The sequence below is a fragment of the Schistocerca piceifrons genome, chromosome 9 (assembly GCF_021461385.2).
Source record: "Schistocerca piceifrons isolate TAMUIC-IGC-003096 chromosome 9, iqSchPice1.1, whole genome shotgun sequence".
NCBI lineage: Eukaryota > Metazoa > Arthropoda > Insecta > Orthoptera > Acrididae > Schistocerca > Schistocerca piceifrons.
The window spans coordinates 118,405,597-118,430,643 of NC_060146.1; the positions used below are offsets into that span (position 1 = coordinate 118,405,597).

At 39.4% G+C, this 25,047-nt stretch overlaps 1 protein-coding gene across 1 annotated transcript in view; it reads right to left on the reverse strand.

Annotated features, from left to right (window-relative positions):
- LOC124717004 (centrosomal protein of 164 kDa) overlaps window positions 1-25,047 on the reverse strand; it is a 630,067-nt gene that overhangs the window by 69,332 nt on the left and 535,688 nt on the right. Inside the window, exon 19 of the mRNA XM_047243631.1 lies at window positions 14,648-14,805. Coding sequence (XP_047099587.1) covers window positions 14,648-14,805 — 158 coding nt within the window. The remainder of the gene's footprint in view (window positions 1-14,647; window positions 14,806-25,047) is intronic.

The following is a 25,047-nucleotide window of genomic DNA, read 5'->3' on the forward strand; positions in this document are numbered from 1 at the left end:
CAGATAGATGGCGCAGGGTGGTAATGTGGGTCAACCGGGAAGTGTGCCGAGACAGTCCACACATTTGCAATAAAAACTGTTTCCAGATGGCACAGTAATTAATGCAACTGCCTAATAAGCAGGTGATCCCAGGTTCGAGTCTCAATCTGGCACGTCTTTTTATTCATTGCCTGTGATTCTGCGTAAAGTCCCTATACAGTTCATATCATTAGTTCCTTCCCTTTCCTCCACTTTCAAAATACAAAAATATTTTTTTGTTCCTTGACATTTCCCCCTTCATCAATAAAATGCTGATCAAATTTGATGTCATTCTGGGCACTGGTTCTCTTTCTACAGCATTTTGAAATTGTAACTTTAATTATGGACACCCTTTACTTTTTGATTTGCGAATGGAGCTGGAAACCCAACATCTAATGTCTGGTATTTCTATATTAGCTGCCAGCCAGTTCTTGTATGTTGCAGATCCATATACAGCAAGCTCTCTGAGTAAAGCATAGGACTTTACAAGCACATTAATTTGATGATTGCTACTTTTTTCTCAATAAAAAGTTTTCTCATATTTAGAATTCATCATTATGATTGTTTGAGATAAATAGTATACAAGTACTTGATTATTCTTGACCTGTTAATTGTTAGTGTTAATAATCCAGCATGTATTTTGTTCCTCAAAGAAAGCCATGTAAATAATGTTAGGCAGTCCTCAGTCTGCCTTTAGAGGGCACATTTATGCTGCAGGATCACTGGTTGCACACCAGGCTAGCTCTGTTAAACAAACCTGCTGCCCACTGGCCAATCACACAAGTGCATTTAACCTGCAGCTGCTGTACGATCTCTGGAGTAGCTCTAAGTGTGAATGAAACCACTTGTGTACACACACTGAGCAAGAGGCACGCATCTACACTCATACCTCAACTTGCGGGTGGGGTGAGCACAGGTGTACAGGGATCAGGCATGAGATGCACAAGTGTAAATGCACACCAACACTGTCTGCAGCCATGGTAATAACCTCTTTTCAGCATGGAAGAAAGTCCACAAGTTTCATCAGGTACACCATATCCACCCAAAGCCACTCATTGATGATCAGGTGCTGTAGAGCTATGAAATTACAGGGAAGTTCAATTCTTTGTTTTACCCACTGTTCAAAACAGTCCCAGATATTTTCTACAAAACTAAGAGCAAATGATTTAGTGGCCCAGTTGACGTGTAACAAGGTGCTTTAATGTTCTTCAAACTAGGAAAATATGCTCTGTGGGCTGGGTCTTTTCATCTTGGAAGACAGGAGTTTCCATAACATATTCGTCCTGAATATGTAGAAGAAAGAGCAACATTTGGTCATCAAATATGTGTAAATAAACATCCTCATTCACGTTCATGGTAATCTGAATGAGTAGGTACAAGTCATGGTAGAAAGAACACCCCCATAACATCACAGAACAACCTTTGGCCTGAAGTACACCATCCACTCCTGTAGGTTAAATGTATCAGACCATTGATGCACTCAACAACTCGCATAATTTGAAAAGGGGTAAAATAGTGACTTTTCGCACCACACTACAGGCTTCAAATTGGATACTGTAAATGTTGGAGTTTTTGTCCCACTGAAGACACACAGTTTTATGAGACACTGTGAGTACTGGCCTTTTGCAAGGTGCCCCACTCCTGCAGGTTCCTTCACAAATGTTCACTCAGAAACAGCTCGAGATGATCCCAAATTCAGCGACAGCAGCAATTTCTGTTGGGTTTGAATCCAAATGTTATCGACAATATGTAACAGTTTTTCTGCCCATCTGTAAGGGTCATTTTATGAACAATGTTATTAAATAGTGTTAAACGACTGTGATTGGAACACCATTGTTTGTAGGTATGATGGACAGTCCGCATTGATACACCAACAAATTGGGCAGCTTCATTTACTGCACAGTCCCAGATATATCCAGACATGACAGCTCCTTTTTGCCATTGTGTCACAACTCCACACAACAGACTGATATAAACATAACACTTCACTGTCATGTCCTATGTAAACAGTGGAGGGTCACATGTCCACCTGTTTTGTCCAGTGAGCTTATCAAAGGTGCATTTCATCACAACAAAATACACTGCTGGCCACCGTAAATGCAACACCCTGAAGGAAGCATCCGAATCAAGTGAAATTTACACCATGGGTTTGCAGCGATGAGATATGCAACTAATTAGAATTTCAGCACAGACGCACATCACGCGCGCCTGTGGCGCCACCTCATGGCGCTATTTAAGTCTTGGCAATTTCGACGAGTGTACGTTCGGCACGTGTATTTACCTTGTGGTTGTTTCACAAGACGATCAGTTATGCCTCGTAGACAACAGCGAACATCGTTTGATCAAGTATCCGAGTTCGACAGAGGAAGGATAGTGGCTTACTGAGATTGTGGATTATCATACAGAGAAATCGCTAGTCGTGTTGGACGAAACCAAACAACTGTAATGCGGATATGTGACCGTTGGATGCAGGAGGGTACGACGGACCGACGTGGTCGATCGCATTCACCTCGGTGCCCCGCTGCACGTGCTGATAGGCAAATTGTGTGCATGGCAGTGACGGATCGCTCAGTGACATCCCGAACCATAGCACAGCACATTGCGCCTGTAACGCATCATCCAGTGTCTGCGCGTACCATTCGACGCCATTTACAGCAGAGTGGTCTGTCCGCAAGACGTCCATTGCTTCGTCTACCATTGACGCAGAACCACAGACGTCTACGTCGCCAATGGTGTGATGACAGACGGATGTGGACAGCAGAATGGAATGATGTTGTCTTTACTGACGAGGCATGCTTCTGTCTGCAGCACCACGATGGTCGGATTTGAGTGTGGAGATACCGTGGAGAGAGGATGCTGGACAGCTGCATTATGCACCGCCACACTGGTCTTGCACCGGGTATTATGGTATGGGGCGGTATTGGATATTACTCTCGCACGCCTCTAGTACGCATTGCCGGTACTTTAAATAGCCGGCGCTACATATCCGAGGTGCTGGAGCCAGTTGTCCTTCCTTACCTTCGGGGCTTGGCCACAGCCATATTTCAACAGGATAATGCGCGACCACACGTGGCACGCATTGTCCAAAGGTTCTCCGTCAATAACCAGATTGAATTGCTTCCCTGGCCGGCTTGCTCTCCGGATCCTTTGCCGAGAGAAAACATGTGGTCCACGGTTGCTCAACGAGTGACCCAGATTACATCCCCAGCTGCCACACCAGATGATCTTTGGCAACGTGTGGAAGCTGCTTGGACTGCTGTACCCCAGGAACACATCCAACGTCTCTTTGACTCAATGCCGAAACGTGTGGCAGCGGTGATCTCCAACAATGGCGGCTACTCTGGCTACTGATTCTGGCAGGAACCACATGTCACAGACGTCTGTAAATGTAATCATTTGATACTTGGTCAACATGTTATCTACAAAATAAATTTTGTTGTGCTACCTCTTGTCTTTCTTGGTGTTGCATTTACGGTGGCCAGCAGTGTATTTCCTGTATGATACCCTCACTCACATGAACTATATCTCCTGTACAATGAGGTGACAAAATTCATGGGATATGCACATATACAGATGGCAGTAGTATCACATACTCAAAGTATAAGAGGGCATTTCATTGGCAGAGGTGTCATTTGTACTCAGGTGATTCATGTGAAAAGGTTTCCCAAGTATTATGGCCACACAACAGGAATTAACAGACTTCGAACGGGAAATGGTAGTTGAAGCTAAAAACGTGGAACATTCCATTTCGGAAATTGTTAGGAAATTCAGTATTCTGTGATCCACAGTGTCAAGAATGTGCTGAGAATATCAAGTTTCAGGCATTGCTTTCCACCCTGGACAACGCAGTGCGTGACAACCTCCACTTAACGACTGAGAAGAGTGGCATTTGCATAGAGTTGTCAGTGCTAACAGACAAACAACACAGCATGAAATAATTGCAGAAATCAATGTGTGACATACAACGAATGTGTCTGTTAGGACAGTGTGGTGAAATTTGGAGTTAATGAGCTATGGCAGCAGCCAATGTGAGTGCCCTTGCTAACAGAATGACATCGCCTGCAGCATCTCTTCTTGACTCATGACCATATCAGTTGGACTCTAGATGACTGGAAAACCATGGCCCGATCAGATAAGTCCTGATTTCAGCTGGTAGAGTTCCAGTGTGATGCAGACCAAGCCATGGACCCAAGTTGTCAACAAGGCACTGTGCAAGCTGATGGCAGCTCCATTACGGTGTGGGCTGTGTTTACATAGAATGGACTGAGTCCTCTGGTTCAACTACTGAACCGATCATTTACTGGAAATGGTTATTTTCAGTTACTTGGAGACCATTTGCAGCCATTCACAGACTTCATGTTCCCAAACAATGATGGAATTTTTATGGATGACAATGGGCCACGTCACCAGGCCACATTTGTTTGCAATTGGTTTGAAGAACATTCTGGACTATTTGAGCAAATGATTTGGCGACTCAGATTACTTGATATGAATCCTATCAAACATTTATGGGACATAATCGAGAGGTCAATTCACGCACAAAATCCTGCACCAGCAACACTTTCACAATTATGGACAGCTATAAAGGCAGCATGGTTGAATATTTCAACGACTTGTTGAGTCCGTGCCACATCGAGTTACTGCACTACACCGGGCAAAAGGATGTCCGACACAATATTAGGAGGTATCCCAAGACTTCTGGACCTCAGTGTAAAGATAGTGCAGTTTCAACTCTTGTATTGATACATATTGTGATTCATCTGTTCAGCGGTCTTCTTAATGGTTTGAGCACCCATCACTAATGATCCAGTGCTATTCCAGTTACTTGTCGAGTGCATCAGCGACAGACTTGTGGAGCGGTAGCTTGCATATAGCACTGTGAGGAGATAAGTCTCAACAGTAAGACTACTCTCACAGTTTAATTGTACAGAATTAAGTTAGTCCATTGTGGGCCACTGCATTTTAGCATGGTGACAGTGGTTTAGACAAAACCGAGGTACATCTGTAAAACGCTGGTGTGTGAAAAGGACAGTGCTTCAGAGACGGAGTGCCCACTGTTTTGGTTGCAGTGAGAGCAGATGATGCAAGTTTTCATGTGAAAGGATAGTAGCATTTCAAGTTTAGAAAGAAAATTATTAATAGAACGGAGAGCATTATGCTTACAGTATGTGAAACAACTGCTTAGGACAGAAGATGAAGCACATTTGGCCAATACTATATAATCCCATGATCTTGATTATGGTTTCTCATTTTTTTAGACAAAATTGGTTAACTACATACTTGAACTTTGGATGCTCAGCCCACACCCCTTGTATGTCCACATGGAGCCAGAAGAGAGAGAGAGAGAGAGAGAGAGAGAGAGAGAGAGAGAGAGAGAGAGAGTGATAATATTTGCACAGAAGAAGGGGCAGGAATGTTGTACGAGTATAACACTTGTGAGAAGTATATATTTTTCTTCTCTCCTTTTTTTTCTTCAATGTTAACCACAGGACACTGTTTCTAATAGTAGGTGATTGTTATATCTGACCTAGTGTGTGTTGCTCTTATTGGTGATTGTTATATCTGACCCAGTGCGTGTTGCTCTTATTTAAGCAACACGATTTACTGTGGCAAACACACTAATTACCTGTAATAGATTTTTTCTGTCACATATTTTGCATTTTTAACCTTTTTTACACTCACAGTCAGTGTACTTGAGTGTTCCCTAACAGCTGATTTACAAACAAAATTCATTAATAAACCAACACAACTATCAAGTTTTCAAATTTTGCACAATTCAAATGGCTGACAGTAGCTCTTCATAGTAATTACCATTCCCAATAAAGGCTGTAGTATAGAATACCACTGTTTCTCAGCTCCAGGAAAGTTTTATTTGTCTGGTTGTCTGACCAAAAATTCTGAAGCTTATGATACCTACCATGTTATAACATGTGTAAACATTTGGCTCATGACTGCCATCTCTGTGTCAATTGGTCTAAATTTAAAATGATTTTTTATGTCTGCAGTAAATAACAAATACAACAATGCATTACACAGATGGAAGAAATAAGGAAGGAAATGAAAACACATAACCATGTGCAGGGAAAAAAATGCAAAATCAAATAAAAACAAAACAGGAAGAGTTTTCATTTTTATTTCAGGCAGTTAACATACAGAAATAATGAAAGAAATCATTGCTGTAATTTACAAAATAATGCAAAATTGCAATTGAAAAGAAGAGGTTGAAACATAGTGCAGATGTCAACATATCTGAAACAATTATGATTTCTCCATGCTCAAGAATGTAAAAATAAATATTCAAGTACAAAACAGACATATATAGTGCTTAGTGAGCAGAAAAGAGTTGTACTAAAAGTTTGCAACCAAAGAGGTAACTTAAGCAGAAAGAGAAAGAGCTGTAAAAATTCAATGTGCATTCTTTTCTACAAGCATAGTATTTCTATGGAAATCTAAGCATGCACTATCACAGATATATGACCTGTGATCACAAGTGATAGGAAAATCTAATTACAGTTTGTAATTTTTTCAAACAGGAATCAATAAAAGACTTAATAAGTATGCAATTAAAACAACATCAGGAATACTTGATACTGGCTGTACAGGCAAATACAGAATTATTTACCAGAAAATAAGAAATCTGACAATAATAAGCAAAATAAGACAACATATTCGTGTACAATGCTCAGTTTTTAAATCACAAATGATAATGAAATCTGCCTTGTTTAACCAACTGTAAAATTAGTGGCTGTTGTGGAATATATATACTTTCTTTTGAGAATCAGTTTATACATTTTAAGATAATAAGTAAATACTTATGTTACAACAGAAAGACAGTAGTATATTAAATATTGATAGTAGTAGTTTTGTCCATTATTTTAATAGAAAAAAGCTTGTGTTCTGTCAGTAACTGTGGGTTGAACAAAAGTAAGAGTAACTTGTATGCTTTTCTTACACTTGACAGACATGAATTTTTGGTATAATGGCTTCAATAACAGTTTTCAGGAGGGTGGCGATATTTGATGTGTTTGATTGTGTAAAATACAATAACGATATTTGCTTCCAATGTTAGAATCTGGGTAGTAGAACAGCTATTTCAAAATAGCATGGATAAGGATAAAATTGGTGTGCAGCATTTAAATTGTGTGCTTCTTCTAGTACCCAAATATGTTCCATTTTATTTTAATAGATGTCCTTATTAAGTCTAAATAGAAGATGTCCTTAGTTTAACAATTATTTTTCAGATTAATATGGATGTCTAAGAAACCTGTAATGATTACTCAGAATGAATGCTACACATAGTTACTTTATTATTATGAAATATTTTTAACCTTTGGTCAAATGGAGACTTTCACACTAACTCACCTATCTCCTTCATACTGATATGTTTCCTACATTGAGTAGGTCCTACTGGCAATGTGTCCTTGTAACACAAATCTACATCAGGCCATCCATCAATTGCCATTTCTTTTGCATTTGCTAATAGCTTTCCAGAAACACATCTCTCATCATACATATTTCCTGCACATGTTCCTTTGAGATCCTTGTGGATTGTACCAGTTTACATAACATCATTTCATTTTTCAGCCCATTTACATTTCTCTCATAGCTGTTCCACTTCTAAGGCACATTATGATCTTATAAATCAGGGTAGTAATCATCCTTTCCTTTTTAAAACCTATTTTCATAGCTGGCAAATAGGAAGAACAAGAACAAGTTCTGGTGACACATCAGATTCCAGCCTTGTTTTATAATGAATTTGGCACTATGACAATTTTATAATGATTTTATTCATTTAGTGCTTCGATCAAAGTCATAATACACCATTTCTATTGTAGACAGACACCACATGTGTGCTGAAAGGCACGTATCTTCTGCTAACACAAAATGTGGTTTCATTGGCAATGTACATGAATAATGATGGTGCATCTTTCACTGAGGTTGTGTATAGCTTGACTGTTATACATCCGTGAAGGGTTTCCTTCATGATGGGATGTACAGAACACAATGAATAATGAATCAGAGCTTAAACATGTTGCCAACATTTGCATGTTATTGATGGAATTTTCTTGCCCCGTCTAATAATAGTGCAAATACCTACATAAATCAAATTTATAATAAAAAAGCGATTGGCTTTACCTATGCTGGATTGCATTCCTCTCTTACAAGTTCTCCATTTCTAATCATTAATATAGTCTCGTCCTCCATTAATAAAGGTAATACATATCTCTCAGTCTACGATCCTATTAGATGTTCTTGTTCAATTTGTTAAAAAGTTGTCCCCCCTACACTCCTCTGTCTCCTACTCCAACAAACATACATACATCAAGAGTAATGGCTTCAGATTTCATTCCCTTTCAGTGCGTTACTGTTGGTTTGGTGCCAGGTTTCAAAGTAACAATAACATGTTTGTTTATATAACTTTTCCTTCTACATTTTCTCTTTTCTTTATATGCTTGATTTATTTCCCAGTTATAACTGTTGTTTGCTTTAATATGTCGCATTACTTACTTTTCGTTCATTATGCATGTATTTCACTTTTTACTATTGGATCTGTCTCTACTTTTTTGAATTGTACTAAGATATAACTTATTCAGTGATTTATGGCACCTCATTCAAACATATTTTCTGACTGTTTGATTAGCAATGATATAGTCTGTATTATCTTCAGAAAACAAGATTTTTTTTGTTCACTATTTTGAAGAGTGTGATAGGACAAGAAAAAGAACAGTGAAGAGAAGGGACAACAGATTTATTTAAGTTCTGTACAAATCACAAGTTGACAGCATTACGCAACAGCCAACGCCACATGCAAACACTGAGCATCTCAGACATTTTCCACATCACCACTGACCAACAATGAAACTGTAGGTAATAGGTTATTCCACATCAAATATAAGTGTTCCAAAAGGTATGTCACTGTTTAACACGGAAAGAAAAATCTGCTAAAATGGCTATGTTGTAGTTCTTAGATCTTATCCAAGAGTATTTCAACTTTAGCATCCCATTTAGTCTATCAGGCAAACTGTAAAAATTAGGCTTTAATGACCTGGCAGCTCTATCGCTGAAGCTCTCAAGTGTCATGTCACAGAAACTTCACAATACTTCAATGGAGCACCTGATTATCAATCTCTAGTTATGCTGACAGTCAGTCTTCCACATTCATGAACTATATAAAATGAAGTTTCTGTATTACTATCTGACACAACACTGAACAGTCTCGACAATATGTACTAGTGGGACAAGCATTAAAAAGCACATCTCCACATTAGCAGAAAATTAAATTCTAGCTTTACTTCTACAATACTTGTGGCAGTTCCTCTTAGAATAGTTAGTGTGAGTACTTAACAGGATTTATCTCACTGTGGGCATGTATCAATCACAGCAAACATTTGATAGGAACGACAGCAAATCTGGGTTACAGGATGTGCCCCCTCACTAATATCCAAGGTAATGAACTTATGTTTGAAAGAAGCTGTGTTCAAAACCCCATCCAAATGTCCAATTTAGTTTTTTGTGAATCCACTATATCACTTCAGCCAATTTCTTGAACAGTTCCTTCCACACAACTAAGGACAATTCACCTCCTAATCCTTGGCCAACTGAGCTGGTATTGTGTCTTTAACAACATCGGATCCCGATGGCTGTCAAGCTCTTACCTCGCTCTTACTTCCATCATCCATGCAGTTTTTACACATTTGCTCCACTTCCATAAGAGTTTTGCATTACTCTCTCTCTGTCTGCCAGTACCTGTCTCCTAATTTTCAAACATCTCAAAAGCTTGCCTGCGCATCTTGCTTGCTTGGACTAGCACTAGCATCCTGTGAGAAAATGGTACAGCAGAGACTGTTTTACGAGGGGGCCCTATGGACTGCTCTGAGTTTGTCCATACTTACAGGATCTTAAAACTGTGTATAAATGAAATTGCAAGAAGCCCCCTTCTTAGCCACAGCATAGGGGTTGTTTCCATCAGGAACCTGGAGTGCACCTGTTAACCTTGGAAAATAGAAAGGATATATTTATAGATGGATCCTGAGAGGTCTGTTACAAAGTAGGCCCAGATTACTCAATCGGTAAAAGCATTGACTATTCTCAATAGTGTTGTGGCTTGAGTGTTGCATGTTGTTTTTAAATTTAATAAATATTACAGCCCAAGAGAAAAAATGTTACTCTCATTCCACATATTTTTGGCTCTGATGCTTGCTTACTATTTTAATTGCATTTTTTGACACAATAATGTTATGGACTGTTCTATCACCTATGGTGGAACAATCTCATATATAAGGTTGAACAGCTGACACATTCCCCTTTTGATCCACTAATATTTGTTAGTTAAAATTGGTTTTCAGCTTATTAGGCCATTGTCAGGTAGCAATTGACTAGTGTCCCCAAAAGATACCAGTGTGCAACAAACCAAACCTTGAAAATGAAAGTCATTACCACAACAAATATTTTTTGCGTCATGACATTAGACAGGAAATGTCAAATAATGTGCTTACCACTCACGTTACGTATCAAATATGTTACAAAATTATTTGACACCTCAAAATACATCAACTGCAGATGGTGGTAATAAAAATTATTTGACATGCAGACTGTAAATACAATGAAGAATAGAATTCAAATAGATGAGTCTGAACAATTAAACAAATTACAAAGCAGTATTGAAATTTCAGTGAGTTTTAGTTTCTTAGAGTTGAAGAATATAACATAAAATTGAAGAAGCAGGCTCAATCAGCCAAGAGAGATTTAACTTTTTAAAAGTATTGAATGTTATAGATTTTTAGAGTTGAAAAGGGGCTGAAATGGAATCTACATGATATGTTGAAAGTATGAAACACAGCAGTTCAGTCAACGCATTTTTCAAAAGTGCAGCTGCATTTGAGAAAGACAAAGCTGTATCACCCATCACAGCCAGCTGTGCTGGTAAAAGCAATATGTAATAAAACTCGGCAGTGTGAAACTTTAGGTCACATTAACATCCTAAGTTAGATAACCCAAAAACCATCACAGACTTACTGAGTCCCAACACCATGCCGTTGTTTCTACCTGCGCACATTTTCTACATTTTTGCAAAATGTAACATGTGAAGCAGTGCAATGGTTGACATCAGATTAGTATTCATGAGCCAAGCAAGGTGGAACAATGAAGCATGGGAGGTGCCTCTCCCCATCTGGACAGAGAGATTTATATTTTTCATGATTTATCTAAATTGCTTACTCACTTACTGCCTTTGAAGAAGACATGAATGATTTTCTTACCCACTCTTGTCCAACCCCAGCTTGTCTCTGTTTGCAGTGATTTTGCCATTCATCAGGAGTCAAGCTCTAATCTGCAGTCTTTCCTTTAAAATTCAGTAGGATCATGGTTCCAATGCCTGTAAAACTAATTCCAGTTTGAGTTCCCTTGATCCACTTCAAATGAACTCAGGGATGATTTGTTCGGTAGGGACATGGACAGTTCTCTGTTATGTGTTTTTTACAGCTGACCTAGTGTCCACATCTAATAATTCCATCAATGACTAGAATTTTTCTTCCTTCTTTTTCCTCACAAATATTTTAGCTAAAGCTTAGATATACATTAGAACAGTACTGAAATATAATAGTTTGGGAAATATATAATCATTCTTGTTAAAAACTACAGCTCAGTGTGAGATAATTTTTACATTTGTCATGTCACCCAAAGGGTCATTACATAATTGCACAGAACTGTTTAAAATGCTTTCTGGATAAAATATGAGCTATGCAGCTCATGACTCTAGCAAGTGTTTGAATTTTTTGTTTAAATTTTGCAGCTGTTACCTAGAAATCATTTTATCTCATAGATTAAGGATTTCTGAGTTGACATAATATTCACACACACTTTTTTCATCACCTTGTTGATCATAACAATTTCAAGAACAGTAAGCTATAAAATTTGTCTTTGTGCAATGCTGTTACAGCTGAGATCATTTGCTACTTCAACTAGTGCATCATTAGATCTAAATAATTCAGTATGCACCATGGATGCTGGCTGCAAGTCTTATTTGTCATGATCAATGTTTTCCACATCAATTTGAAGCCACCATCTGCACTAAATCAAGCAGTAGCAGTGAATCTGTGACTGCACTGCACAATTAATGGCAAGAATTAAATAGTGATAATGAGTATATTTTCCATTGTACTCAACTACCATCGTCCCACATAACATGACGCTACATGGCTTGTATTTTCAAAAAGGTTAATCCATTTTGGCCACAGCCAAACTTCCCAACTATAATTACACAACTAGCATGCAGACTGCCCATTTAATCAATGCTAGTCATCTTCGAATTACCCACCCTTGGAAACAAAGCAGAGAACAGAAATTTTGTTTCCCTTCATGTATATTTTGAATATCACCATTATGTTTTCACTAAAGGTCAACATATACACATCTTTTTCCATCTGCAGATGTATTATCATTTCTATCAAGTAAATTAAAATCCTGTTGCACAGATTTCATAGACATCCTGCTGATCTATCACATTATTCCCCATCCTTCATTTCCCACAATAAATGTCATCAATACTTGCTGGCATCATCCAAGATTTACTTCACATGGGCAGATTTCTGGGATAGCAACTATAAATGTACTTGCTGTTGCACATGCATATTACACTAACTTCCTCCATTTTAATACGTCGACTCTTTCTGAAAAATGTACACAAATGATAAGATTTGTTTCCAGAAAATTTCAAGGGGCATTCTTCAATGATATAACTTATTCCTTCCAGTATTTCATACACCTGAGATTATACTTAGACACTGTGGCACTTGTAGGAAAGAACAAATTGGACCGTGCGGGATTAGTTGAGCAGTCTAAGGCGCCAAACTCATGGACTGTGTGGCTGGTCCCGGCGGAGGTTCGAGTCCTCCCTTGGGCATGGGTGTGTGTGTTTGTCCTTAGGATAATTTAGGTTAAATAGTGTGTAAGCTTAGGGACTGATGGCCTTAGCAGTTAAGTCCCATAAGACTTCACACACATTTGAACAAACTGGTTGGAATGGATGCAACCTGCCGTCAACCGGGCACTATTCAATACTCATTTCTTCACTTAGTTGGCACATGTTCCCACCCTTTCCCCGTATTCAAAGAAATTTCTTTCATTGAGTAAACTCATCACTCACTGTTGTTTCTTCTGCATGGGCATACGATTTTTTTATATATATATATATCATTATAATAGAAGGAAACACGTGGGAAAAATTATATATAAAAACAAAGATGAGGTGACTTACCGAACGAAAGCGCTGGCAGGTCGATAGACACACAAACAAACACAAACATACACACAAAATTCAAGCTTTCGCAACAAACTGTTGCCTCATCAGGAAAGAGGGAAGGAGAGGGGAAGACGAAAGGAAGTGGGTTTTAAGGGAGAGGGTGAGGAGTCATTCCAATCCCGGGAGCGGAAAGACTTACCTTACCTGTCCTTTTTTCCCCCTAAGGTAAGTCTTTCTGCTCCCGGGATTGGAATGACTCCTTACCCTCTCCCTTAAAACCCACTTCCTTTCGTCTTCCCCTCTCCTTCCCGCTTTCCTGATGAGGCAACAGTTTGTTGGGAAAGCTTGAATTTTGTATGTATGTTTGTGTTTGTTTGTGTGTCTATCGACCTGCCAGCACTTTCGTTCGGTAAGTCACCTCATCTTTGTTTTTATATATAATTTTTCCCATATATATATATATATATATATATATATATATATATATATATATATATTATTTTTTATTTTTTTTCCCCCCCCTCCCCCATGGGTTCAATCCCATGTCGATCTCAGGATTTTAATATGTTACTTTGCACTTCTTTAACCTTTGGCAATATTGGTTAATGTGAAAAATGCCAAGTTGCAGTGTGGTTCTGAGTCCATACTAACTGTAGGCCCCCATAACTGGCTAGGTCGAAGGAAGGCATACCACTTTGTTTCCCATCCTTTAATGTGGGCAGTGTTATACAGTATATACCTCACACGTGATTTTTGATGTTTGCATTCTTCATTGGGCTGTATCATACAGTATATTCATCATATCCTCTAACTTTCAGTACATTAGGAGTGGTAAATCTCATCATCCCATCCAGCTCCTACAATCCTATTTAGAAGCTCTAAATTAATTCCATCACATTTCTACCTATGTGTGTTTGGAGCATGCAATCTTATATTCAGAGGCAGCCAGTAGCAGTTTCGTCTCCTCTAAATTCCTGACACAATTGCATAAAACCTTCATATCTCCACAGAGCATCCTGCACAGGACATGAAAGCTTACAAAACACCCTGCTTCACAGTCTCGAGACCAGCAGTAGAGACAACTCGGCAAGTACTGCGGTACGCAAATTTATGAAACAAAATAAAAGCGGAAAAGCAAATATGCGTGCAATCACGTGAGAACCCTAAGAATTGTGAAGCAGCTGTGTTTCATATTCTGCCGAGTTAGAATCCCGCACTCATCGAGCGGCGAGGCGAGACCCTTACGGGCATCGGGGACAGTTCGCCGGAGCGGATCGAGCCCGCTACCCTTCCCGAACTCGTCCCGCGGTCACTTGGAGTCGGCACAGAGGGCCCGCGTGCCAGGGGCCCGCGGGCGGGGGGAGGTCGGCGGGGCCTGGTGGCCGCTACCTGTCAGCAACTTGCCCGCCCCTGGCTGCGCCTGCGTCTGCTGCTGGGCCGGGCCGTTGCCACCGCGGTTCGCCATGACGGTGTCTTCCGCCGCCGTCGAGAGTTGGCGCTGGCGGTCTGCTGCTGACCGTGATTTCTCAGTGTTCAGAGACTTTGACCTGTTTGATAACACACATTATTAAGTTCAGCAACCACAACTGTGATAAATATGAGATCAAATTGCCATATGAAAAGCAATTGCTTCACTAGGGTTTAGTATAGTACCTGAGCCAAGAGTTTAGTGAGGTAGCTGACACATGCATGTTCATAGCTGATAGCTTGTTTTTTGAGAGTTTGGCACTTTAACACACTGTCGTGTATGGTGGGATAAAAATTTGTTATGTAAATATGGTAACAAAGTACTGGCAGAATGTAAATAATTTAATGAGCAAAAGTAACAACTCATCGAATAGTGGAGGTGTTGAGTCGTCGTCAGGCTAGCTTTTCGTCAAATACACACACACACACACACACACACACACACACACACACACACACACACACACACACACACACACACACACACACCTGTGTGTTTACACTGTCCCACTGACTACTGTATGGCTGTTGATGACTCAGCATCTGCACTATCCACCATTCGGGGAGTTGTTAGCTGACCCATTGATAACATACATTGCTAAGTTAGACAGCCGAAGAGGTCCTACAGGATAGTTTTTGGATTGAGTGAATGAATTAGGCAAATAGTATTCAATTCCACAAAAGAAAGAAATTAGGGTTATATGGAGACTCCAGATATTTACACCTTGCAAAGTGTTTGTTTAAACAATGGCAATACTGACCACAGACTTGTGGTGCATTTATTCACTCATGACATTCGTTTTCAACAGTTCATTGCAGTTTGAGAATAATGCAGATATTCACCAATGAAATACTAGCAGGGAAAAGTAATCTGCCTTTCCCTCTAGTGAACTGTACTCTGGTGCAGAAAAGAGTGCATTACTCACTCAGCTATAAAACGTTTTGATAATCTACCCGTTAAAACAGAATGTTTGCATGACACTAAAAGTGTTTCAAATGTAGATTAAAGTTTTTCCTTGATAACAATCCCTTCTGTGTGTGTGTGTGTGTGTGTGTGTGTGTGTGTGTGTGTGCGTGCATGTGCACGCGCGTACGTGCATGTGCACGCGCGTACGTGCATGTGCGCGCGCATGTGCACTCTTTTGACAACTGACTCATTCCACATCGTAATGTTATCAAAAATATTATCTACAGAACATGAAATTAACTAACTAACCAACAACTGCCAGTTGAAATGTAACAATCTCAAGGAGAATTTGGTACAATATCTGAGCCAGAACTTTGGTAAAATACTTTATACATGCGTTTTTTGTAATCAATAACCTGTATTTCAGGATTTGGTGTGTTAATGTGCTGTTGTTAGTGGGACAACATTTTTGATGTAAATATGTGTTTTTTCACTTTATTTTGTAATTCTTTAATGTAAATGTGCAACATAATAATGTAGGGATAAAGAATGATAGTACTAGATACTTCGGGGACTGATGACCTCAGATGTTAAGTCCCATAGTGCTCAGAGCCATTTGAGCCACTAGATACTTCACTGTATATACAATATGAATTTTCAGTTTCTGTATAAAATTCAGACAATTTCATGAAAAATACATTTTTCATAATTTTATTTCAATGATAAACCACTGAATGTGTCTGGGCATAATGTGTCTGGGCAAGTGTTGAAACTAAATATTAATAGAATAAATCAATGTATTTAGAAAATTAAAGCCAATTTACCAAATACTGATTTTTAGCAATATATATACAGTTTTGTAGAAGTATTCTGGGATACAAAAATATAAAAGAAATAAACAAACTGTAAAATAAAATATGCAACAGTAATATAACTGATCATTTAATGTGTAAAATATTGAATCAATTGTTTCAATTATATATACAGTTGGGCATCTATGGCCGCAGGAGAAGTGAATGTGTGGGTTTGTCTCTGTGTTTGGCTCTTTGTCATGGTTGGCATCATGAAGAACAAGAAACCAGATAACTGAGGAAAAAAGTGTCTGGTTTAATAGTTAGCAAAACCTACCCATTCTGTCAGCTCCATTACACAAGATTGTTGTTACCTAAATATGAAGCATGCATTAGCATATAACTATGAGATCTTTCTAAAGAGTATTCAGCTTTAAATTTTCACGGTCACAGTAACGGTGGCAGAGTGTCACACATGACATCTGTTAAATGTTTCAAAGTGACCTTCTTTGCACATACATTCTCCTATTTAGTAATGCAGAGAACAAATCCAATTTCTCTGGGTACTAGAAGTATTTTTTTATTTTAATTATTTAAATTTTTTGCTCAGTTGCATTATGAGTCCTGATGTAGTGTGTGCACAGAATAACGTGGCTGGTAGATGTGCAATCGGCAGGGCACATGTGAGGCAGGTAGTAATGGTAAAGGTTGTGGGCAGGCACCTTAGGGGAAATACCGAGCGCTGGAGGGGAAGTGCCATTCTAAACTGAAGCCGAGGCTAACATTTTTGTAAATATGAAGTGGAGACCTTCCATACCCACACCTGCATGTTGACCGTTCACAAAGATCTACTGTCACCTCTGCTTTGGTTAGTATCTAGAAATAATTCTGCTGAAAATGTAACAAAAACAGCAACTTATTTTCACCTGGTTTATTAACCATTTTTAACTTTCAGAGAAGCGTTACGAGTGGTGAATTTTGAGTAAAACCTACATTTCTCTTGTTACTATGTTAAAATTAGCTTATTTTGTCAAAACATTGCTGAGTTCGCACAATGTCTCCTCAGTAACATGTTGTGCAGATGCAACTATGAGAGAATTTTGAAACTGTGGTTTACTAAGTTTATTAACTGAGGAAAAATATAAAAATAAACATATAACGTCTTCACTTATGTTGTTCCAAAACCCACAACATTTCTCGTTTGATGAGCTATTGATGGGCCTTAAAAATTACATTCTTTAACTGACAAAATCTGTAGTTAGCTGAATAATTTGGTAGATAATGAAGTCTTGCACAATAAACACATACCAAAATACTCTCCTCTATGCACACTATCATTTGTCAAAATCTCATTTCGATATCACAAGCTGCTTATGAAATATGAGGAATGTAGTAGTGGGTATTTCATTTTGACTTTATCGCTGGCGTGTGCGATAGCAAATGAGTGTGTTACATCAGATCAATTTTCTCGAGATTGATGACAGATAGAGACGTCCACCTAAATCTAAAGAAAAATTCAACATGTTAGCTACACTTCACAGACAGCAACATATCATGTAATATGCACCAAACGCTAAACCATAATGACTCCTATTTTTTGAATTTCAGGCCATCTCTTACTTAAATGCAAATATCACAGTAATAACCATTAAGAAAATCATGAGCATGTGTCATCATGAAACTGACATATAAAGAAGCTAAAAGTAACACAAAAATGAAATGTTTTCACAGTTAGTTTCTGTAAAATTGTTTGATAAAGATTGTAGGATACATGGCTCAATTCTGTCATTACAGCACACAGCTAACCAGCCAAAAGTGGGCAATGTCAGCCTCCCCAATCAAACAAACAATTAAACTCACCCAGAGCTTCGGAGAAAACCTGGTCACTGCACATTGGCCACTGTATCCTGCGCAGACTATATTTACAACACATCTAGCATTCAGCCTTTAGACACAGCATCTAATAAATTCCATGATAAACCTGTTTTATTTATAGTATCTTTACCACTACTAAGGATATTCTCCATTGTTACTAACATGTCCAGGAGTCCTTCTTGAAATCAACTTCACTATTTACGTGTCTGATAAATATGGCTGCCTGAACCATAACAAATTCTTTACAAAAATTCACAAGCTGACTGAGGATCACTTGCCTTATCACGATTGTCATTTTTGATAGTGTTGCATTCCAAAACTGAAGGTTCCTCCCATGCAGAAGACATAACCAGTATTACACATTGCCAAGTAGCCATTGCTGCTTTGATGTCTCTGTTGACTGACTCTCCCAACTCAGCTGGTGTTGCACCTGTGTTGTCTTGACCAGTGTGCACATGCATTTCTCCTCACTCACCACCACAGCACTACTGCTTTGCTCATGAGCAGGATCCTCAGCAAGTGCGAGTGCTCATGCTCAAAATAAATTAGTTGTTAAGACAGTAACTCTAGATATACTGCAGCTCTAGAGATCATGAATAATTTGTAACTGATAACTTGTAACTGTTGTCACAAATGCACCAACTAAGAAGAAATTTGCTGTCATCAAAAGTATGTAGGCCTGATATGGCAGAGGTCACCACAACAGCCGTAATAGACACAAATGTAGTGGGAGTGCAAAATAGTTCCTGGAATGTAAAACAAACAAAAGGCAATGTCAGCATGTTGTGGTTAAGACAGAAAACAATCCCTTTTATACTGGGATGTTCATCTTATTTTGTTTAACCTCTGTATTATACGACTGAAAGATTGTTTTATTCGGAATCTTATTCCATGCAGTACAAACATGGATTGGCAATCCCAGAATCCAGATTATTTACTAGAAGTTTCTGGAAAGTACTCTCCCCTAGACTCTAAGCAAGATACGTAAATCATTAAATCTGAACTGTGATTAATAATACAGCCAGTGTCCACTTAAGTTAGAACTCCTAGGTGACAGACTGTGAACAAAATTTCAGCCCCATATGCAGAAGACACATTTGGAGATTAATCAACAAAAGCTCAGAAGCGCTGAGGATGTATAGAGCTGTACCACGGGCACCATCATTTATCATGTGATGCTGATCTCTAACTAGTGACAACGCTCTCAATTAAGAGTAATTTATCATTACTCTGTTGGCACAGTCAGCATCCGTATTTGTTTTATTTAACTCCCTCCTCTTCTCTGTTAAAAATCAGTGTACACAGGGTGTTACAAAAAGGTACGGCCACACTTTCAGGAAACATTCCTCCCTCACAAATAAAGAAAAGATGTTATGTGGACATGTGTCCGGAAACGTTTAATTTCCATGTTAGAGCTCATTTTAGTTTTGTCAGTATGTACTGTACTTCCTTGATTCACTGCCAGTTGGCCCAATTGAAGGAAGGTAATGTTGACTTCAGTGCTTGTGTTGACATGCCACTCATTGCTCTACATCAAGCACATCAGTACGTAGCATCAACAGGTTAGTGTTCATCACGAACGTGGTTTTGCAGTCAGTGCAATGTTTACAAATGCGGAGTTGACAGATGCCCATTTGATGTATGGATTAGCACGGGGCAATAGCCATGGCACGGTACGTTTGTATCGAGAAAGATTTCCAGAACGAAGGTGTCCCGACAGGAAGACGTTCGAATCAATTGATCGGTGTCTTAGGGAGCACGGAACATTCCAGCCTATGACTCGTGACTGGGGAAGACCTAGAATGACGAGGACACCTACAATGGACGAGGCAATTCTTCGTGCAGTTGACGATAACCCTAATGTCAGCGTCAGAGAAGTTGCTGCTGTACAAGGTAACGTTGACCACGTCACAGTATGGAGAGTGCTACGGGAGAACCAGTTACTTTCCGTACCATGTACAACGTGTGCAGGCACTATCAGCAGCTGATTGGCCTCCACGGGTACACTTTTGCGAATGGTTCATACAACAATGTGTCAATCCTCATCTGAATGCAAATGTTCTCTTTATGGATGAGGCTTCATTCCAACGTGATCAAATTGTAAATTTTCACAATCAACATGTGTAGACTGATGAGAATCCGCACGCAATCGTGCAATCACGTCATCAACACAGATTTTCTGTGAATGTTTGGGCAGGCATTGTTGGTGATGTCTCAATTGGGCCCCACGTTCTTCCACCTACACTCAATGGAGCACGTTATCATGATTGCATACGGGATACTCTACCTGTGCTGCTAGAACATGTGGCTTTACAAGTATGACACAACATGTGGTTCATGCACGATGGAGCTCCTACACATTTCAGTCGAAGTGTTCGTACGCTTCTCAACAACAGATTCGGTGACCGATGGACTGGTAGAGGCGGACCAATTCCATGGCCTCCATGCTCTCCTGACCTCAACCCTCTTGACTTTCATTTATGGGGGCATTTGAAAGCTCTTGTCTACGCAACCCCGGTACCAAATGTAGAGACTCCTCGTGCTCGTTTTGTGGACGGCTGTGATACAATACGCCATTCTCCAGGGCTGCATCAGCGCATCAGGGATTCCATGCGATGGAGGGTGGATGCATGTATCCTTGCTAATGGAGGACATTTTGAACATTTCCTGTAACAAAGTGATTGAAGTCACGCTGGTACGTTCTGTTGCTGTGTGTTTCCATTCCATGATTAATGTGATTTGAAGAGAAGTATGTTTCCTGAAACTTTGGCCGTACTTTTTTGTAACACCCTGTATAAATACATATTGTGTCTTTATATGAGTGGGCACAATAATGCACTGTCTTGGCTCAAATGCTAGTCTCACCCAATTTCATTTCATGGTGACCATTTCGAGGAGCATGCTCTGTTAAGACCAATTTATATTTGTTCAAAGTGATGGTTCCATTTATATTCGACTAAGTGAGTGTTAACACTTCTTTCCATGCTTCCAATGCATATTCAGCCACAACAACATGGAATTTTATAAACATCAGCTGTCACTGATGGATAATGTCTTTACTATCTCTATAGGAGTGATATTTAGGTGCCAGATGATTTTCATTTAATAATTATTTTTGAATTTTTGTTAGCAGTCATTTGTAGGATGACTGGCATCTATCTTCATGCATCTGCCCATTCAGGTTTTTCAAGGTTCTCACAATACTCTCCCATGAGTCATACAACTCAGGTTTTTCAAGATTTTCATAATACCCTCCCATGAGTCAAACAAATCTGTGGTCAAATGTGTTGCCCTTCTTTGTATATGATCAACTGTGTTGCCCTTCTTTGTAGGCATTCAATGTCCCCTGTTAGCCCTATATAGTACAGTTACCACACACTTGAGCAATATTCTAAGATGGAATGCACAAGCAATTTGCCAGCAGTCTCCTCTGTGTGCTGACTGTGCTTTGTCAGTGTACTGCTGCTGAACCAAAGTCTGCCACCTGATTTACCTACAATTGATCATCACATTTCATATCCTTACAAAATGTTACACACAGCTATTAGTACCAGTCGGCCAATTCCAATTGTAACTCACAGATGTTCTTGTCACAAAATATTTCTTTTCTGTAATTTGCAAAGTGTACAATTTGACACTTCCAAAAATTTAAAAGAAGCTGCCAGTTTGAAATATTATACAAATCTGACTGATATTTATGGAGCTTTCTTCAGATGGTACTTAACTATACATAACTACGTCATCTGCAGAGAGCCTCAGGTTACTATTGTCTGCAATGTCATTAATATACATGAACCATGGACCTTGCCGTTGGTGGGGAGGCTTGCGTGCCTCAGCGATACAGATAGCCGTACCGTAGATACAACCACAACGGAGGGGTATCTGTTGAGAGGCCAGACAAACGTGTGGTTCCTGAAGAGGGGCAGCAGCCTTTTCAGTAGTTGCAGGGGCAACAGTCAGGATGATTGACTGATCTGGCCTTGTAACATTAACCAAAACGGCCTTGCTGTGCTGGTACTGCGAACGGCTGAAAGCAGGGGAAACTACAGCCGTAATTTTTCCCGAGGACATGCAGCTTTACTGTATGATTAAATGATGATGGCGTCCTCTTGGGTAAAATATTCCGGAGGTAAAATAGTCCCCCATTCGGATCTCCGGGCGGGGACTACTCAAGAGGATGTCGTTATCAGGAGAAAGAAAACTGGCATTCTACGGATCGGAGCATGGAATGTCAGATCCCTTAATCGGGCAGGTAGGTTAGAAAATTTAAAAAGTAAAATGGAGAGGTTAAAGTTAGATATAGTGGGAATTAGTGAAGTTCGGTGGTAGGAGGAACAAGACTTCTGGTCAGGTGACTACAGGGTTATAAACACCAAATCAAATAGGGGTAATGCAGGAGTAGGTTTAATAATGAATAGGAAAATAGGAATGCGGGTAAGCTACTACAAACAGCAGAGTGAATGCATTATTGTGGCCAAGATAGATACGAAGCCCACACCTACTACAGTAGTACAAGTTTATATGCCAACTAGCTCTGCAGATGACGAAGAAATTGAAGAAATGTATGATGAAATAAAAGAAATTATTCAGATAGTGAAGGGAGATGAAAATTTAATAGTCATGGGTGACTGGAATTCGAGTGTAGGAAAAGGGAGAGAAGGAAACGTAGTAGGTGAATATGGATTGGGGCTAAGAAATGAAAGAGGAAGCCGCCTGATAGAATTTTGCACAGAGCACAACTTAATCATAGCTAACACTTGGTTTAAGAATCATGATAGAAGGTTGTATACATGGAAGAACCCTGGAGATACTAAAAGGTATCAGATAGATTATATAATGGTAAGACAGAGATTTAGGAACCAGGTTTTAAATTGTAAGACATTTCCAGGGGCAGATGTGGACTCTGACCACAATCTATTGGTTATGACCTGTAGATTAAAACTGAAGAAACTGCAAAAAGGTGGGAATTTACGGAGATGGGACCTGGATAAACTGAAAGAACCAGAGGTTGTACAGAGTTTCAGGGAGAGCATAAGGGAACAATTGACAGGAATGGGGGAAAGAAATACAGTAGAAGAAGAATGGGTAGCTTTGAGGGATGAAGTAGTGAAGGCAGCAGAGGATCAAGTAGGTAAAAAGACAAGGGCTAGTAGAAATCCTTGGGTAACAGAAGAAATATTGATTTTAATTGATGAAAGGAGAAAATATAAAAATACAATAAATGAAGCAGACAAAAAGGAATACAAACGTCTCAAAAATGAGATTGACAGGAAGTGCAAAATGGCTAAGCAGGGATGGCTAGAGAACAAATGTAAGGATGTAGAGGCTTATCTCACGAGGGGTAAGATAGATACTGCCTACAGGAAAACTAAAGAGACCTTTGGAGAAAAGAGAACCACTTGTATGAATATCAAGAGCTCAGATGGAAACCCAGTTCTAAGCGAAGAAGGGAAAGCAGAAAGGTGGAAGGAGTATATAGAGGGTCTATACAAGGGCGATGTACTTGAGGACAATATTATGGAAATGGAAGAGGATGTAGATGAAATGGGAGATACGATACTGCGTGAAGAGTTTGACAGAGCACTGAAAGACCTGTGTCGAAACAAGGCCCCGGGAGTAGACAACATTCCATTGGAACTACTGACAGCCTTGGGAGAGCCAGTCCTGACAAAACTCTACCATCTGGTGAGCAAGATGTATGAAACAGGTGAAATACCCTCAGACTTCAAGAAGAATATAATAATTCCAATCCCAAAGAAACCAGGTGTTGACAGATGTGAAAATTACCGAACAATCAGTTTAATAAGCCACAGCTGCAAAATACTAACACGAATTCTTTACAGACGAATGGAAAAACTAGTAGAAGCTGACCTCAGGGAAGATCAGTTTGGATTCCGTAGAAACACTGCAACACGTGAGGCAATACTGACCTTACGACATATCTTAGAAGAAAGATTAAGGAAAGGCAAACCTACGTTTCTAGCATTTGTAGACTTAGAGAAAGCTTTTGACAATGTTGACTGGAATACTCTCTTTCAAATTCTAAAGGTGGCAGGGGTAAAATACAGGGAGCGAAAGGCTATTTACAATTTGAACAGAAACCAGATGGCAGTTATAAGAGTCGAGGGACATGAAAGGGAAGCAGTGGTTGGGAAGGGAGTAAGACAGGGTTGTAGCCTCTCCCCGATGTTATTCAATCTGTATATTGAACAAGCAGTAAAGGAAACAAAAGAAAAATTCGGAGTAGGTATTAAAATCCATGGAGAAGAAATAAAAACTTTGAGGTTCGCCGATGACATTGTAATTCTATCAGAGACAGCAAAGGACTTGGAATGGACAGTGTCTTGAAAGGAGGATATAAGATGAACATCAACAAAAGCAAAACAAGGCTAATGGAATGTAGTCGAATTAAGTTGGGTGCTGGTGAGGGAATTAGATTAGGAAATGAGACACTTAAAGTAGTAAAGGGGTTTTGCTATTTGGGGAGCAAAATAACTGATGATGGTCGAAGTAGAGAGGATATAAAATGTAGACTGGCAATGGCAAGGAAAGCGTTTCTGAAGAAGAGAAATTTGTTAACATTGAGTATAGATTTAAGTGTCAGGAAGTCATTTCTGAAAGTATTTGTATGGAGTGTAGCCATGTATGGAAGTGAAACATGGATGATAAATAGTTTGGACAAGAAGAGAATAGAAGCTTTCGAAATGTGGTGCTACAGAAGAATGCTGAAGATTAGATGGGTAAATCAC